This window comes from Moschus berezovskii, chromosome 6 (genome assembly GCF_049115385.1).
Source record: "Moschus berezovskii isolate FMDL1 chromosome 6, NW_MosBer_1.0, whole genome shotgun sequence".
Taxonomy (NCBI): Eukaryota; Metazoa; Chordata; class Mammalia; order Artiodactyla; family Moschidae; genus Moschus; species Moschus berezovskii.
Window position 1 is genome coordinate 83,092,757 of NC_142465.1, and position 19,509 is coordinate 83,112,265.

Here is a 19,509-nt window from a genome sequence, read left to right on the forward strand (position 1 = left end):
CCATGAAATTAAAAGATGCTTGTTCCTTGGAAGAAAAGCTATGACCAACCTAGATAGCATATTAAAAAGCAGAGACATTACTTTGCTGACAAAGGTCCATCTAGTCAAAGCTATGGTTTTTCCAGCAGTAATATATGGATGTGAGAGTTGAACTATAAAGAAAGCTGAGTTCCGAAGAATTGATGCTTTTGAACTGTGGTGTTGAAGAAGACTCTTGAGAGTCCCTTGAACTGCAAGGAGATCCAGCCAGTCCATCCTAAAGGAAATCAGTCCTGAATATTCATTGGAAGGACTGATGCTCAGGCTTTGGCCACCTGATGCAAAGAACTGACTTATTTGAAAAGACCTTGATGCTGGCAAGGATTGAAGGCAGGAGGAGAAGGGGACGACAGAGGATGAGATGATTGGATGGTATTACTGACTTGATGGACATGAGTTTGCACAAGCTCCAGAAGTTGGTGACAGGCCTGGTGTGCTGCAGTCCATGGAGAGTCAGACACGACTGAGTGACTGAACTGAACTGAAATCATGTCTGACTCTTCTGCAACCCCATGGACTGTAGCCCAGCAATGCTCCTCTGTCCATGACATTTCCCAGGAGTGGGTTACCATTTCCTTCTCCAGGGGATCTTCCTGATCCAGGGATAGGATCTGTGTCTCCTGCACTGACAGGCAAATTTTTTATCACTGATCTGCCAGGGAAGTGCCTGTTAAGCCATGGTAACTCCCTCTTTTCTCATTTATGTCCTCCTACTGTGTTTTTCCTAGCATCCTATGTTTACCCTATCACAGCACTTCTCATAATTTATAGTTTATATATATTTTTAATAGTCTGTTATCCTTATTGCACTGGAAACTCCAGGGGAGCAGAAACTGTATTTCTCACCATTGTATCACTGTCACAGGGCCTAGCACAGAAAGGCAGTTAATAAGTGTTTGTTCACAGTTTGAATGAAAGTCATAACTCTTAAGGGAATTAAATTTTTTTGTCATGTGGGGATCCGGGAAAACTTCTAAATTTTATTCCAGATTGATTATTAAATCCGAAATTTAAAAAAGTCGTAATGTATGGTAAAATTATTTCTATGCAGAAAGCATATTGTAAATATAAAAGTAGAAAGGAATAATAGAAAAATTAATAATCATTATTTTAGGATAGTTGAATTACAATTCTGTTTTCCTTAGTATATTTCAAATTTTCTATAATTTTTCTTGTTCAAATGTTTTAGACTCAATTCTAATTTTTTATGCTTTATAAAGTATCTTAAATATAGCATCTTTAAGTCTTCAGGTAATTTTATTCTCAAATTTGACTCAATCCTTGGTGGTTCCCAAGACCTGGGGCATAATCTCTGCTGGAAATAATCTGAAGTGTCTTGGTTCTACCCGTCTGCTTCAGTAAAGAAAAATCAATCCATTTTCAACATTTATTTTTCTAAGGACAGAGTATCATATTGTTCAAAAGAGCAGAAATTATACTTTTGTTTTTATTATTCTGTGTTTAACTTTTTTCCATTTATCAAATGAACCTTCACCTGTTTCTGTATTCCTCTGAAACGTTATCGACTTTACTCTAAAAATAGTCCTTAAATATTTGTAAAGTGTCCTTGCATATTTTGTCTTAAAGTCACTGATGCCGCAAATGTCATAGGTAAAGAAACTAAGGCTCAGAGAAGTTACATGACTTAATGAAGGTCATAAGCTCAGATAGGTCTTCACAGCCATTTTTCTGTGGTTTGAATTTGTTCATATACTGCCTTCTGATGCTTTTCTTCTCCTTCCTCCACAGTTGTGCATGCCTAAAGGGCTGTCTTTCAGAACACAGACTGACAACAAAGACCCTCAGTTCCATTCATTTATAATTACCCGGGAAGATGGTTCTCGTACCTACGGTTTTGTTCTCACTTTTTATGAAGAAGTTACAAGTAAGCAAATCTGCACAGCAATGCAGACACTCTACCAGATGCACAATGCAGAGCATTACAGCAGTGTGTACGCTTCATCCTCCTGCAGCATGGATTCACTGGCGAGCAGTATTGACGAGGGAGATACAACTTCCCTTTTGAAACTCCAGCGATACAACTCTTATGACATCAGCAGAGACACCCTGTATGTTTCAAAAAGTATATGTTTGATCACACCACTGCCTTTCATGCAGGCCTGCAAGAAATTCCTCATCCAACTTTATAAGGCAGTTACCTCACAGCAGCCACCACCTTTGCCTCTTGAAAGCTACATCCATAATATTCTCTATGAGGTGCCCCTTCCACCTCCAGGGAGATCACTGAAATTTTACGGTGTTTATGAACCTGTCATCTGCCAGAGGCCGGGGCTCAGTGAACTCCCCCTCTCCGATTACCCTCTCCGAGAGGTCTTCGAGCTCCTGGGCCTGGAGAACCTGGTGCAGGTGTTTACCTGTGTTCTTTTAGAGATGCAGATCCTTCTCTATTCACAAGGTAGGTATGCCTTAAATTTTAGGTCTCCCAAAACCAACTACTTATGCTCTCAGCTACTGGGGTTTATTATTAGAGCCAAATAATTGATGGTCAGAAGTCTTTCTGTCTTGTGTAAAAGGGAAGGGTTTTAGGTAGGACCAGATGCCAAGAGGTTACTTCTCTTTTAGGTGACAGTGGCTGTAGAGAAAAAAAAAAGGGAAGAAATATAAAAACATTAGCTTGGCTGATTTGCATATGTTTATTTTTTTAATGGAAGTAACCCTTTTTTCCTGATAATACATATTCATTCTAAAAGAATCATATTTCTCTTTATAATAAAAGTGAGAGAATCCTCTTACTACCATGACCATGTAGACTTCTCTCTCTCTCTTTTTTTTTTTTTTTTTACAGATTAGTAAAGGTTCACATCAAAACTCAGCTGACATTGGAAAGGGACAGACAGAATTGTTAACTCTGAAGCTTCCTAAGGTGATCACCTTTGGATCTTTGCCTGTGGGTGATTTCATGGAGTGAGAGAAGGGGTACAGGCGTGTGAAACAGACACGATTCTCCTAGGTCTAACAGTTCCACCGAAGTTATATGGAGTTTTTGTGTTTTGTTTTTAATCCCAAAGGAAGCTATCATTGTGATGCTTTTCATTCAAAATTCTCCCAAAACATACTTTAAAAACAAATAGAATTTGGGTTTTATTTTACCAGTGCATCTGCGATGATTAATGTTGAGCCTAGACTAAAGCACTGGTTCCAGTCTGAACCTGAATTTGCAGAGGAGATAGAGATGCCATGTTTTTTGGATAGTGAATTGACAGAAAATATAAAATAGTACCTGTGCATTGATGGGTTTTTTGAAAAATGTGGCACAGATATTTAGTTCAGCAGTTTGCTAACTTGTATTTAGGCTGGCAGAACTGTAGTGCAGTCTTCTGACTGTTGCTGTCAAGCTTATTTTACCAGTTTCCTTTTTTTCTTTTCTATTTTAAATTATAAATGACGCTGAGCCAAGTAGGCCGTGTTTGTACTTCCCCATCTTGTGTGTATGTTGACACTGTTTGTGTGTTGACAGCCCTTCACGAGGTTGTATTTTCTTCAGTTTATCCTCATCATGTTCTCTGGTAATGTGTTCCAGTGTCTCAGTTTTTGTTGTCAGGAAATTCTTCTCTAATGACTAATTTAAATTCTTTCCTGTCCTCTTGCTCTCACTTTCTTGGTACTGGTCATTACCTGCAGATCACCCTTTGGTATCCAAAATATTTAATTTTAAGTAATTCTCTCTTCTTTTCAATGTCTTCCTTTTTTACCTGAAAGGATTGGGATTGGAGAGTTGCTTGGAGGGGCAAGGGCTTGGAGCTTAATACTTTTCAGGTTTATTAGCTTTTTAGTAAAAAGAATTTTAGATCCTAAATTTTCAAGAGATCTTCCCAATCATTTTAGTTCCATGTCCTGTTCTACCTAGAGAATTAATTTGGTACTGGAAGAATATTGATTTTTAAAGTGAAAACAATCTTGGGTTCAAATCTCTATTCTATAACTTGCTAACTGAACCTTGGACAAGATGTATAATCTTCCTATGTGTCAATCAGTTCATCTTTATGGAGATAACAGGTTCTTTCCTTCCTCTCTCACTGATTTATTCTGACAAAGTAAGAAATCTGTGCTGACTAAATGATAGCTAATGTTGTTGTAATTATTATCAGTTTTATCAGTCCTACATAATCCTTTATAAATTATGCACATCTTAAGTTGTGAGAATCTGACATACTCAGTTCAGTTCAGTCGCTCAGTCATGTCTGACTCTTTGCAACCCCATGGACTGCAGCACGCCAGGCCTCCCTGTCATCACCAACTCCCAGAGCTTTCTCAAACTCATGTCCATCGAGTCAGTGATGCCATCCAGCTATCTCATCCTCTGTCGTCCCCTTCTCCTCCTGCCTTCAATCTTTCCCAACATCAGCGTCTTTTCAAATGAGTCAGTTCTTTGCAACAGGTGGCCAAAGTATTGGAGTTTCAGCTTGAGCATCAGTCCTTCCAGTGAATATTCAGGACTGATTTCCTTTAGGATGGACTGGTTGGATCTCCTTGCAGTCCAAGGGACTCTCAAGAGTCTTCTCCTACACCATAGTTCAAAAGCATCAATTCTTCAGCACTCAGCTTTCTTTATAGTCCAACTCTCACATCCTACATGACTACTGGAAAAACCATAGCTTTGACTAGATGGACCTTTGTTGACAAAGTAATGTCTCTGCCTTTTAATGTCTCTGACATATTATTACATTTAAAATATTAACTGTCAAATAGTCCAGGCATTTGCTTCAGGGTTGAGAACTTAACAAACTTTCTCTTATACTGAAAGTCATGCTTTTTAAAGAAAAAGACTCTTCATTATCACACTTCCTGTTTTAAATAGCACTCTGTGTCTTGGTGCTTTTGCACTGTCTTTCTGCTCTACTTCATTCGCTTATTCCATTTAGTTTATGGAGTCTGTTGAAAAGTTACAGTTGATTAATATCTACACATTTATTTCAGTTTCAAACTAAGAAGACAATATTTATGAGCATGTGTTTGTACTCAAATGAGTTCAGTTGTTTTTTTCTTTTTGTAACTTGGTCTTTGATGTTGAGAAGAAGAGTGAATCCTAAGATTGTTGAATTCTACGTATATATATTTTTAAAGTGTCATACCAAAAAAAACCTTATAATTTTCTAATCATTCACAGAAATCACTTTGTATTAGGAATTATATGTTAAAATGCCTTATACATTTTGATTTTTCCCCCAACACTTAATCCTCTCAACAGTGAGTTATTACTACCCATGCTTTTAATGAAGGGGGAAATTAATGCTCAGGGAAGCTTAGTAACCTGCCCAAGATCACATAGCTATTGGGTAATGTGGTAGAGCTGAGAATGGGCTTGGATCTGTCTTTCTCCAGAACTCTTACCCACATGTTAGCTGTATTGGACACTGCACTTAACCTCTCCTTATCTATCTCATTATTTATTTTTATTTTATTTTTTTATTTTAAAAAATTTTTGGCCACACTGCCCAGCATTTGGGACCTTAGTTCCCCAACCAAGGATTGAACCCATGCCTCCTACAGTAGAAACTTGGGAGTCTTAACTACTGGACCGCCGGAGAAGTCCCTGTGTCTCAGTATTTATTTTTAAATTATAAACTCACCTATGAGGGTCTTTTGTAAAGGTTCCATATGAAATAATTGTAGATTATCTGTGTAAATGCAGATTTTAACAGCAGGAGACCTCAGTTCAATTTGTGGGTTGGGAAGATCCACTGGAGAAGGAATAGGTTACCCACTCCAGTATTCTCGGGCTTCCCTGGTGGCTCAGCTGGTAAAGAATCCGCCTGCAATGTGGGAGACCTGGGTTCGATTGTTGGGTTGGGAAGATCCCCTGGAGAAGGGAAAGGCTACCCACCCCAGTATTCTGGCCTGGAGAATTTTATGGATTGTATAGTTCATGGGGTTGCAAAGAGTTGGACATGACTGAGCAACTTTTACTTCACTTTACTTCACTTCTCCCATTAGAGAAAGAAAGGAATGAACTAAGAGTTGTTGGGTTGATCTGTACTCTGGTGCCATTTTTCATTTCTCCTGACTGTGTTTAGGGTCTTTAATAATATCTGATCATTTCTTGTTCACTGATGTCATAAAATTTTAAAACATTGCAAATGTTGAACAATTACCATGAAAACCCAAAGTGAATAAAAGTATAGATGGATTTCAGTGATGAAGATGTCTTTCTAGACTAATTTGAAATTCTTGTCCACAGCCCATATAAATCTATCCAGTCTGTTGTTTCAAAAGTGTGTAAATCACAGTCACTTTGCAGTGGTAACTGGCTAGACATTTTAAGCGGAGAAGGAATCCAAGAGGTAAAGATTCTTTTTTAGAACCCTGAATCAGAAGAGTACTTTTCTTTGAGGCCTAGAAATACTTGGAGCAAGACAGTGGGAAGATTGGAGTCTGATCATCTTTTCAAAGAAACAGTGGAAGAATAAAAAGAATTTAAACAGCAGGGTCTAACTTTTGATACCAGTAATTAAGGTCTCAGGACACTTTTGAACCTTGCTTACGTCCTTTGATTCTTCACAATTTAAATAAGCAGTTACTCACAGCCCACGCTGCACTGGCTGCCTGCGAGCCTTCATAGTGCTCCTCTGCCTCTCCCTGTGCAAGCTGTGCATGAATTAACCTTTTCAGAAAGTAAAAGCTGCTTGAAATTTTCTTGAAGAAGTTGGGAGCCTTCTAAACAGGTTGCTAGTTATGCTCAACTAAACTTTATAGCTTATTTATTATGGAACTGATAAATCATGAAAGCAGACTTGATATTTTGATGGCAAAAAATGGATTCCCATGACCAGTATCCAAAAAGCATTAGAATTTTAACAGCTTAGGCCAGTATCTTTATACTATTAGTTTTACCTTGTAGTAAATGAAAACTTAATATTAAGAAATTTTTCTTAATAAATTTGTATTACATATTCAAGAAACTTGGTCAGTTATATAACTAGTACATATCTTCTTCCAGTTTGTGTTCTTAATTTTCTTTTAGGAATCTTTTGATTAATTAAGATACTCTTAATCGTGATTAAGATGTTCTTAATCATAAATTTCAATTTACTGATCTTACTTGTGAATTAACTTTGTGTTCTATTCAAGAAATCTTTCTCTATTCTGAGTTCATAAAAATGGTCTACATTTTTTCCTAAATGTTTTAAAGTTATGTTTAGCATGTAAGGCCTTAATCTGTAAGAAATCAATTTTTATTTATGTTTTGAGTAAGAGATCAAACTTAATATTTTAGAAATATCTGTAGCTAGTTATTCTATGCTAGTTATTAGAGAAACCTTTCTTCTTCAGTCTTATCTGCAGTACCACTTCTGTCTTATATAAGTTTCTGTATATGAAGTTCCTGTATGTATTTCTGGACAGTCAGATTATTCTGCCAGTTTTTTGGTCCCTGTACTAAATCACACTGTTGTAATTACTGCAGCTTTACAGTAAGTCTCAGAATCTTGTAGGATAGTTCTCTTCACCACCTCTTTTTTATTGAAGTTTCACTGAATCTAGTTTTGAGACAGTTAACATATTTAGAGTATTATCTCCCCTTCATGAAAATGGTATGTCTCTCCATCTATAAGGGCTTTCTCTAGTGTCTCTAGGTAAAGATTTATGACAACAAAGTAAATGATAAGGTACAAATAATGATGGTTTTATTTCTTAATTTTCTATCTTTGTCACCTTTCTTTTTCTTGTCTTATAATCCTAACTAGGCTTTTCAGTACTGTGCAGAATAGACTTGATAGTAGCAGACATCCCTGTCTTCTTCCTGATGTTATGAAGAAGCCTTTTAATGCTTCACTGTTAACATTTGCTGTGGTATTTCTGGTAAATATCTTGTACCAGATTAAAGACTTTTCATTTATCCCTAGCATGTTCAAAGTTTTTAAAAATCATGAATGCATGTTGTATATTATTCAATATTCTTTCTTTATCAAGTAAGGTGATCTTGTTTTTCTCATTTAATCATTTAGTAAGATGAAAAACGTACATTCTGCCCTTATATTCCTGAGACAAACCTGCTTTGGTCATGGTTTTCACATATGGCTTGCTAATATTTTGATTAGAAGTTTTATATCTATGTATTCTATTGATTTGGCTTATTTTTATTTCTTGTACTGTCCTATCTGGTTTTTGGTATTAAGATTAATCTAGCTTCATAGAATGAGTTGAAAAGTATTCCATTTTGCTCTGGAAGATAAAATGGAGAAAAATTCATTTAAGATTGTCATTGTTTGATCCATGACTGACTATTTGAGGGAAGCTGTCAGTCTGTTTGGTCTTGTTAGAAAGATGTTAAGTACTAGTGCAGTATCTTTAATGGTTTATTTAGGTTTTTCTATATCAATAACCTCAGATATGCATATGACACCACCCTTATGGCAGAAAGCAAAGAAGAATTAAAGAGCCAGTTGATGAAAGTGAAAGAGGAGAGTGAAAAAGCTGGCTTAAAATTCAACAATCAGAAAACTAAGATCGTGGCATCCAGTTCCATCACTTCATGGCAAATAGATGGGGAAAAAATGGAAACAGTGAGAGACTTTATCTTTTTGGACTCCAAAATCACTGCGGATGATGACTTCAGCCATGAAATTAAAAGACGCTTACTCCTTGGAAGCAAAGTTATGACCAACCTAGACAGCATATTAAAAAGCAGAGACATTACTTTACCAACAAAGGTCCATCTAGTCAAAGCTATGGGTTTTCCAGTAGTCATGTATGGATGTGAGATTTGGACTATAAAGAAAGCTGAGCATGAAGAATTGATGCTTTTGAACTGTGGTGTTGAAGAAGACTCTTGAAAGTCCCTTGGACAGCAGGGAGAGCCAACCAGTCAATCCTAAAGGAGATCAGTATTTCCTTTGAATATTTCCTTTGAATTCAGGGAATCAGTATTCCCTGAATATTCATTGGAAGGACTGATACAGAAGCTGAAACTCCAATACTTTGGCCACCTGATGCGAAGAACTGACTCAGATGGCTGGACGGCATCACTGACTCAGTGGATGTGAGTTTGAGTAAACTCCAGAATTGGTAATGGACAGGGAGGCCTGGTGTGCTGCAGTTCATGAGGTTGCAAAGAATTGGACACGACTGAGCGACTGAACTGAACTGAAGTGATTTCTCCTCTTCCATCTCCCTCCCATTCCTCCTCTGTCATCATTATCATCATCATCATTGTCACTATCATCAACCGGGGACAAAAGTCAAATATTTTTGTTATACCACAGACCATTCCCTGGTCTTTGACTGTGATCCCTTATAGCATACACAGTTAAGACAATGTTGGCATATTACTGGTTCCATTGTTATTACTGCTTAGTTCAGCCTGTCATCCTGTTGAATGAAAATGTCTCCCAGGGCATTGCCCTGGGAAGCACAGAGGTATCTGTATAGTAGTTGAGTGTGATCACACACTTGCAAAGGCATATAAGTCAACCCTTTATGCTTTTGTCTCACCCTTTTAGACAGCAGATGTTTCAACTGCCTATTCTAATTCTCAATTAAGCCATTACTGTGAGGGTGATAAACAGCATCGTATGTCCATTTGATGTGGTATCTCTTCATCCACTGTTGACACTGTGTGCTGTGAAGCATGTTGTGTCCCATACTCTGAAAATGTGTAACTTGGCAGCCCACATTGGTAGAGTATCTTCTATTCCACTCCTTTCCTAGTATTTTAAGCATTTGCATCTACTTCAGATTACAAAACCCAGTCTGAAGCATCTATTTCTGGTCGGACCCATTTACAGCCTTCCCACCAGGGCTGCTGGCATTAATCCAGTGTAATCTACTTGCTGGCTATGTGTAGCAGGGCCTTCCCCCTGGGGAATCTTCCCCACAGCCATCTGCAGCCTCTGTCTCTCTTGTTAGCAGACAAAATAGTTCTTGTTGGCAATTTGTGCCTCAGAGGTTATAAGAAGATTATGTATAGATTCAGCCCATCTCTGCATTGCTGAAGTCCTCTGGGTGGGCACTTCAAGGGAGTGTACCAAAAGGTCCACTTGGGGGTCACAGTTACCTCCCAAACCTGAAAGCGGGTTCTTCTGATGAGCGTTAGCATGTCCTATTTAATGTGGTCCATGGATTCCCAGAGGGATTTCCATATGGCTGCACCTTACACAGACATCCTTTTAGTAGTCCAGTTTTCCACTGTGCATGAGTCAATAAAAACCTAAGCATATGTACTTTTAGGTTTCCCAGCTGGCTCAGCAGTAAAGAATCTGCCTGCAATGCGGGAGGCATGGGAGCTGCAGGTTTGATCCTTGGGTCAGTAGATCCCCTGGAGGAGGGCATGGCAACCCACTCCAGTATTCTTGCCTGGGGAATCCATGGACAGAGGAGCCTGGTGGGCTGTAGACCATGGGGCCACAAAGACTTGAACACAACTGAAGCAACTTAGCACACATACACGCTTGGACTTTTACCATTGTTTAGTTTTTCCATCACTGCTAAGAAAACAGCATGCAAGTCAGTCCACTGAGCCCATTTGTGTTTACCTGCTTCAATCAAAGTAATGGCCATTCACCGTGAATCTGTCACCCATAACCAAGAAGCTCTATGTTGGTCAGTTGAGAAGTATTTATGCTGTCCAAGTAACAGTATAATCTGGTACCTCCTCACTCAGTTCCAGAGTCAATTCTCTGGGGAAAAAAGCTCTTGGTTGTATCTCCTCTTTGTATTTTCCTCATGACAAGATTCTATGTAAACTCTTGTGTGCTTTGTCTTCCTCATTAGAGTGTTTTTCTGATCACCCGAGACACCATGATTATCCAGGGTTTCAGTATCATTTTGTCTTTCAGTTTACAGGGGCAATTTAGACTAACGTGCAGTAGCGGGCTAGTGATTGCCTCTCAAATGGAAGTTCTCAGTCCAGAATCCCAGTTGCTTTTTATCCCTGGGAGTCAATCACAGGCTTTTGCCATAAGTGCCAGTCTGTGCTCTCTATAGAACTACTGTACAGAGTTTGTCTCCAGACTCCAGCTTCTTGTCTGCAACACTGTATGGGCTCAGGCAGTCTTGTTCTCATTTAGCATGATGTCCAATTAATATTGCTTGGAGGGTAGTTGACATGCCATCTGTTTTACTTTAGGGGAAAACATAGTGTCTTTAGTACAATATCTATCTTTAGTATAGTATCTATAGATAGTATCTATCCTGTTTAGACATAGTATCTATTCCTATAAACCACTGAAGTAAGCCTGTGGAGGACTCTACACATGGGCTTCACCAGATGGTCAGTACTGAAATCAGATTGATTATATTTTTTGCAGCCGAAGATGGAGATGCTCTACACAGTGAACAGAAACAAGACCTGGAGCTGACTGTGGCTCAGATCATTAGCTCCTTATTGCAAAATTCAGGCTGAAATTGAAGAAAGTGGTGAAAACCACTAGGCCATTCAGTGAATGAGAAAGTGTTAGTTGTTCAGTCATGTCTGACTCTGTGTGACCTCATGGGCAGAAGACTCCATGGACTGTAGCCCACCAGGCTCCTCTGTTCATGGGATTCTCCAGGCAAGAATACTGGAGTGGGTTGCCATTTACTTCTTTAGGGGATCCTGATCTGGGAATCAAACCCAGATCTGCTGCACTGCAGAGAGATTCTTTACCATCTGAGATACCAGGGAAGCCCCCAAAACATATGGGATTAAAAAAAAAAAATAGAATACTGGAGTGGGTTGCCATTCCCTTCTCCAGGGGGTCTTCCCAACCCAGGGATCAAACCTGGATCTCCTGCATTGTAGGCATATTCTTTACTGTCTGAGCCACCAGGAAAGCTTAGGCCATTCAGATATGACCTAAGTCAAATCCCTTATGATTATACAGTGGAGGTAATGAATAGATTCAAGGAATTAGACCTGGTAAACAGAGTGCCTGAAGAACTATGGACAGAGGTTCATAACATTGTGCAAGAGGTAGTGATCAAAACCATCCCCAAGAAAAAGAAATGCAAAAAGGCAAAGCGGTTGTCTGAGGAGACCTTACAAATAGCTGAGAAAAGAAGAGAAGCAGAAGGCAAATATAAAGGGAAAGATATACCCAAGTGAATGCAGGATTCCAGAGACTAGCAAAGAAAGATAAGAAAGCCTTCTTAAGTGAACAGTGCAGAGAAATAAAGGAAAACAATACAATGGGAAAAAATAGAGATATTTTCAAGAAAATTAGAGATACCAAGGGAACATTTCTTGCAAAGATGGGCACAAAAAATGGGTAGAAATGGCAAGGACCTAACAGAAGAAGAAAATATTAAGAAGAGGTGGCAAGAATACACAGAAGAACTGTACAAAAAAGGTCTTAATGACCCGGATAACCACAATGGTGTGGTCACTCACATAGAGCCAGACATCCTGGAGTGTGAAGTCAAGTGGGACTTAGAAAGTATCACTATGAACAAAGCTAGTGAAGGGAATGGAATTCCAGTTGAGCTATTTCAAATCCTAAAGGATGATGCTTTTAAAGTGCTGCACTCAATATGCCAGCAGATTTAGAAAACTCAGCAGTGACCACAGCACAGGAAAAGGTCAGTTTTCATTCCAGCCCCAAAGAAAGGCAATGCGAAAGAATGTTCAAATTACTCTACAGCTGCATTCATTTCATATACTACCAAGATTATGCTCAAAATCCTTCAAGCTTGATTTCAGCAGTCCTTGAATGGAAAACTTTCAGATGTACAAGCTGAATTTAGAAAAGGAAGGAACCAGAGATCAAATTGCTGACAACTGCTGGATCATAGGAGAAGGCAATGGCAAGCCACTCCAGTACTGTTGCCTAGAAAATCCCATGGATAGAGGAGCCTGGTAGGCTGCAGTCCATGGGGTTGCTAAGGGTTGAACACGACTGAGCGACTTCACTTTCATTTTTCACTTTCACACATTGGAGAAGGAAATGGCAACCCACTCCAGTGTTCTTGCCTGGAGAATCCCAGGGACGGGGAAGTCTGGTGGGCTTCCGTCTATGGGGTCACACAGAGTTGGACACTACTGAAGTGACTTAGCAGCAGCAGCTGGATCATAGAAAAGGCAAGAGAATTCATAAAAAACATCTACTTCTGCTTCATTGACTATGCTAAAGCCTTTCACTGTGTGGATCACAACAAACTGTGGAAAATTCTTCAAGAGATGGAAATACCGCCTTACTGCCTGCTGAGAAATGTGTGTACAGATTAAGAAGCAGTAGTTAGAACCAGACATGGAACAACAGACTGGTTCAAATTTGGGAAAGGAGTACATCGAGGCTGTATATGGCCACCCTGCTTATTTAATTTCTATGCAGAGTACATCATACAAAATTCTGGGCTGGATGACTCACAAGCTGGAATCAAAATTGATGGGAGAAATATCAACAACCTTAGATACACAGGTGACACCACTCTAATGGCAGAAAGTGAAGAGGAACTAAAGAGCCTCTTGATGAAGGTGAAATAGGAGAGTGAAAAAGTTGGCTTCAAACTCAACATTCAGAAAGCAAAGATCATATTATCCAATCCCATCACTTTATGGCAAATAAGATGGATGAAAAGTGGAAACAGTGACAGACTTTATTTCCTTGGGCTCCAAAATCACTGTGGATTGTGACTGCAGCCTTGAAATTCAAAGATTCCTGCTCCTTGGAAGAAAAGCTATGACCAACCTAGACAGCATATAAAATGGAGAGACATCACTTTGCCGACAAAGGTCCATATAGTTTTTCCAGTAGTCATGTATCGATGTGAGAGTTGGGCCATAAAGAGAGCTGAGCACAGAAGAATGGATGCTTTTGGATTCTGCTGCTGGAGAAGATTCTTGAGAGTCCCTTAGACTGCAAGCAGATCAAACCAGTCAATCTTAAGGAAATCAACCATGAATATTCCTTGGAAGGACCAGTGCTAAAGCTGAAGCTCCAACACTTTGGCCACCTGATGCGAAGAGCTGACTCATTGGAAAAGGCCCTGATTCTGGGAAAGATTGAGGGCAAGCGGAGAAGAGGACGACAGAGAATGAGATGGTTGAATGGCATCAATGACTCAATGGACATGAGTTTGAACTAACTCTGGAAGATAATGAAGGACAGGGAAGCCTGACATGTTGCAGTCCATGGGGTGGCAGAGAGTTGGACACAGCTTGGAGACTGAACAACAGCAACAAAGCCTGTTGAAAGATTCCAGTTTTCACCTAGACTTTCACCTTAATCCAATCAACCTTAAATTTTTTCGTAGTCTCTCAATCTAATTGTAGTCTGTGTTAAGACTTCACCCGAGGGTTTTGGTATCATAGTGCATGCGGTCCCATTCAAGTAAAGGAGCCCCAGAAACTTCTCTTCCCTGATCATTTTAGCCAGCAGAGGGTTTGAGCCAAGAGACCTTGGTCCTTCTTGTCAGTCTCCATCTCAAATAATCTGCCTGTTGCCCTGTACAGTTTCTCATTATAATCATTGCTTTCCCTGTCTCTTAAATTTGTCCAAACTGGGGTAGATAGACTCAAATAGTTTAACGCCAGTTTATATAGGGGTACTAGCAGGGTCCCTTTGATCCCCCCAGTCTCAGATAGTACTGTGTTAAAGCCTTTGTTTCAGGGACTTCTCTGGTGGTTCAGTGGTTAGGGATCTACTTTGCAATGCAGAGAACATGGTTTTGATCCCTGATGGAAGAGCTCAGATCCCACATGGGTTTAGTAAGCCTGAGTGCTGCAACAAAGACCCAAGGCAGCCAAATAAATAAATAAATATGTATATTTTTAAAAAGAACTTTGTTTCAACTCCATCAATACCCATTTTATACATCCCATTTCTTAATAACCATCCACAGATGTCCATCCTCCTGGGATGAGTCCTGTGACGCCTTTCTTTCTTTTTCCTCTTTTCCACTCCTCTGCTGCTGCTGCTAAATCACTTCAGTCGTGTCTGATTCTGTGCGACCCCATAGACAGCAGCCCACCAGGCTCCCCTGCCCCTGGGATTCTCCAGACAAGAACACTGGAGTGGGTTGCCATTTCCTTCTCCAATGCATGAAAGTGAAAAGTGAAAGCGAAGCCGCTCAGTCGTGTCCAACTCACAGCAACCTCAGGGACTGCAGCCTTCCAGGCTCCTCCATCCATGGGATTTTCCAGGCAAGAGTACTGGAGTGGGTTGCCATTGCAGTATTTGCTTATTCACCCAATTTCTTAATACCTGTTTAAAAATGCTGGGACAAGTCCCTTCCCTACTTCCTCTCCCCTCTACTACTTCCTCTCCTCTCCACATTTTCTTTTTAATCAGTAAAATGTTTTTATTAACATCTGTTAAAATTTATGACAGGAAGCTGAGACAGGCTTCTCTGACTATAAGATTACATGGATTGCTAATGCAGAAAGGGCCCACAGTATTTACCATGACCTGAGTAATGGGCATTTTCAGTTGTAAATATTCTGATTATCATAGCAGCAAGCCCACATGGCTTGCATATGACTAGTAGGGGGTGAATTCATCTGGAGTATTCTACTTCACATTTTTAGAGGGAGTCAGGTAGTCCCTGTTCTTTGTGTAAACATAGTAGCTTTTATCCAGTCCACTGGGCTGCTGTTCTCTCAGGAATAAACCCGCTGTGGTGTCTGTGTCATGGATAGCCATCTGTGATTGTCCCATAGTTAGCTGTGGTCCTGCATCAACCCTTCCACTCTACAGCATTTAACAATGAATATACTGCTCCTAAATTTCTCTCTTAGTCCTTTAGTAGAGCTTCTTTGGGAAGCTGGTGGTGCCAATCTACAAAGGAAATGATCGTTCCTTCACAGTAAGCCCCTGTTCTCAGTAGTTGCTTAGTTTTGCCCTTCCCACCCCCCACACGTTAACCTTGGTGACCTTTGTTGTCCCCAAATAATTGTTCCCTTTGGGGGCAGCTTTGAAGTTAGATTGCCCAGCAACAAAATCTGACCTTGCAGTCTCTTTTAATTTGGTTTAGCTGTTATAGCTAAATCAATCAAGGGATTGCACATGTCACTTTTTTTCTTACTGGTTTCTTTATGCATCCATTGAAACAACTCCCCAGGAGTTACATCCATCAATAAATTCCACTGATAACTTTTACCTTCAGTAATTTATCTCAGCACAGCTTTTGCTCTATACCGTGATTAACCATGTGGCCTCCCAGGGGTCAACAGTTCCTCATACCTTGCTCTGCTCCTCATCCTTTCTCTCCCCAGACTATGTATTTCTACAAACCTAAGTCATTCTATTAGCTCCCACATTTTCTGACACTGAATGAGAGTTTTGTTTCTTTGGTGACATCCGTCAGACGTGATACTGGCAACTCAGTTCACTTCTGACACTAACCACCTGGATTTAACATCAGGTTTAAAGTTTTGGTCCTGCAGAACTGCCCTCACTTCAGACACCAGCTGCAAATAGGGTGGTCAGGTTACCCACATTTCTGTCCAGCCAACTGTGAATTCAGGATTTCCCATGACCCTTCTTTCAGGTTCCATAATTCACTAGAACAGCTCATAGAACTCAGGGAAGCACTTTACTTACTGTCACCATTTATCATAAAGGCTGCAACTCAGAAACAGCCCAGTGGAAGAGATGCATAGGAGAACTTATGTGAGGAGGAATGCATCGCTTCCATGCCTGGAGGGCGGGCATCCTCCCCCACCTCAGTGTGTTCACCAACCTAGAAGCTCCACTATTTCTTCTTGAATCAGTTTTTGTTCATTTCTGTTTTATCTAGGAAAAATTCTCTTACCTTTCAGTTTATTGACATAAAGTCTTGATTATATTTCCTTATCATCTTAATCTCTGCTATGTCTGTAGTTTTGTTCCTCTTTTCATCCCTAATGCTGTTTATTTGTGCCTCCTCTCTTATTTTCTCTTACTTTCCCATATAGTGTGTCAGTTTTACTACTCTTTATAAAGAACTTTTACCTTTGTTTGTATTTTCTGTTGTATCTTTATTTTCTGTTTTATTAATTTATGGTTTTGTTTTTTATTTGCATTGGGCCCACCCCACCCCCAAATATTAGCATCTTAAGTGTTTGAGTGCTGTGATAGTTGTATCCTACAAGTCTTCAGTTCAGTTCAGTTCAGTCACTCAGTCGTGTCTGACTCTTTGCAACCCCATGGACTACAGCACGCCAGGCCTCCCTGTTCATCACCAACTCCCAAAGTTTACTCAAACTCATGTCCATTGAGTCGGTGATGCCATCCAACCATCTCATCCTCTGTTGTCCCCTTCTCCTCCCGCCTTCAATCTTTCCCAGCATCAGGGTCTTTTCAAATGAGTCAGTTCTTCACATCAGGTACTCAGAGTATTGGAGTTTCAGCTTCAGCATCAGTCCTTCCAAGGAATATTCAGGACTGATTTCCTTTAGGATGGACTGGCTGGATCTCCTTGCAGTCCAATGGACTCTCAAGAGTCTTCTCCAACACCACAGTTCAGAAGCATCAATTCTTCGGCGCTCAGCTTTCTTTATAGTCCAACTCTCACATCCATACATGACTACTGGAAAAACCACAGCTTTGACTAGATGGACCTTTGTTGGCAAAGTAATGTCTCTGCTTTTTAATATGCTATCTAGCTTGGTCATAGCTTTTCTTCCAAGGAGCAAGCGTCTTTTAATTTCATGGCTGCAGTCACCATCTGCAATGATTTTGGAACCCAAAAAAATAAAATCTGTCACTGTTTCCATGTTTCCCCATCTATTTGCCATGAAATCTTAGTATCTGGTATTTTCATTATTCAATATTCTAATGATTTAAAATTTTTCATTTATTTTAACCATTTGCCTTTCTCCTTTTTTTTTTGCCTTCTTTTGAAATAATTGATTTTTCTCATTCATTTGTAAAATTTAATTATTGTAGATGTTATATGCTCTGTTTCCCTTTATTAATGGTAAGCTTTTAGATTTTAACATGAACACTTAGTATTATGTTAATAAGAATCTTTAAAATACAGATACTCTAAAAATGCTTTGACTTCAGTCACCCCCATCATGGCTTACTTGTTATAGTTGTTCAAAATTTTAATAAACCCTCAAGTTAGATATATTTATTTACCATACTTGATTTTGCTTAAACTTACTCATAATCGCCATTTGTTGAAAATTCACATTCCATTTTGTATCTCAAATATTTGTTCTGGGATTAGTCTCCTTATTCCTAAAGTTTATCCTTACAAGTTCCTTAAGTGAGGTGGCATTCTCTATTAGATTTTGTTCATCTAACAGTAACTTATATGCAGAGTACATCATGAGGAATGCTGGGCTGGAAGAAGCACAAGCTGGAATCAAGATTGCTGGGAGAAATGTCAATAACCTCAGATATGCAGATGACACCACCCTTATGGCAGAAAGTGAGGAGGAACTAAATAGCCTCTTGTTGAAAGTGAAAGAGGAGAGTGAAAAGGTTGGCTTGAAGCTCAACATTCAGAAAACAAAGATCATGGCATCTGGTCCCATCACTTCATGGGAAATAGATGGGAAAACAGTGGAACCAGTGTCAGACTTTATTTTTTGGGGCTCCAGAATCACTGCAGATGCTGATTGCAGCCATGAAATTAAAAGACGCTTACTCCTTGGAAGGAAAGTTATGACCAACCTAGATGGTATATTAAAAAGCAGAGACATTACTTTGCCAACCAAGGTCCATCTAGTCAAGGCTATGGTTTTTCCCATGGTCATGTATGGATGTGAGAGTTGGACTGTGAAGAAAGCTGATCACCGAAGAATTGATGCTTTTGAACTGTGGTGCTAGAGAAGACTATTGAGAGTCCCTTGAACTGCAAGGAGATTCAACCAGTCCATTCTAAAGGAGATCAATCCTGGGTGTTCATTGGAAGGACTGATGCTAAAGCTGAAACTCCAATACTTTGGCTACCTCATACGACGAGCTGACTCACTGGAAAAGACTCTGATGCTGGGAAGGATTGGGGGCGGGAGGGGAAGGGGACGACAGAGAATGAGATGGCTGGATGGCATCACAGACTCTATGGACATGAGTTTGAGTGAACTCCGGGAGTTGGTGATGGACAGGGAGGCCTGACGTGCTGTGATTCATGGGGTCGCAAACAGTCGGACACGACTGAGCGACTGAACTGAACTGAACAGTGTTTTAAATTTGTCCTTGTTTTTGCAAGATGGTTTCATTAGATATTAAATTCTGTGCTGAAAGGTTTGTTTTACTCTCCTTCTTAACACATTGTATTCCAGTATCTTCCTGAAATCATTCCATTCTCATTTAAAGGAGAAGTCATTTGTTACAGTCACTCTCATTGTCATTCCTTGGCCAGCAATCTTTTTTCATTCTGGCTCTATATATGATTTTCTGTTTGTCTTTGGTGTCCCATATTTTGACTGTGATTTATCTAGATGAGGGTCTCTTTATTTGTCCTGGTTGTGATTCATTGTGTTTCCTGAAATCTAGGATTAATATTTTTCACCAGTTTTGGAAAATTCTCAGTTTTCTTTCTGAATTTTACTTCCATCTGTCTTTTTTCTTTTTTTATCATCTTGAAAGTTTAATTAAATGTGTT

The 19,509-nt window shown here is 39.6% G+C and overlaps 1 protein-coding gene across 3 annotated transcripts in view; it reads left to right on the plus strand.

Annotated features, from left to right (window-relative positions):
- DENND5B (DENN domain containing 5B) overlaps positions 1–19,509 on the plus strand; it is a 223,562-nt gene that overhangs the window by 112,937 nt on the left and 91,116 nt on the right. For all 3 annotated transcript variants that reach the window (XM_088837249.1, XM_088837247.1, XM_088837248.1), the window contains one exon: positions 1,789–2,455. In XM_088837249.1, coding sequence (XP_088693375.1) covers positions 1,789–2,455 — 667 coding nt within the window. The remainder of the gene's footprint in view (positions 1–1,788; positions 2,456–19,509) is intronic.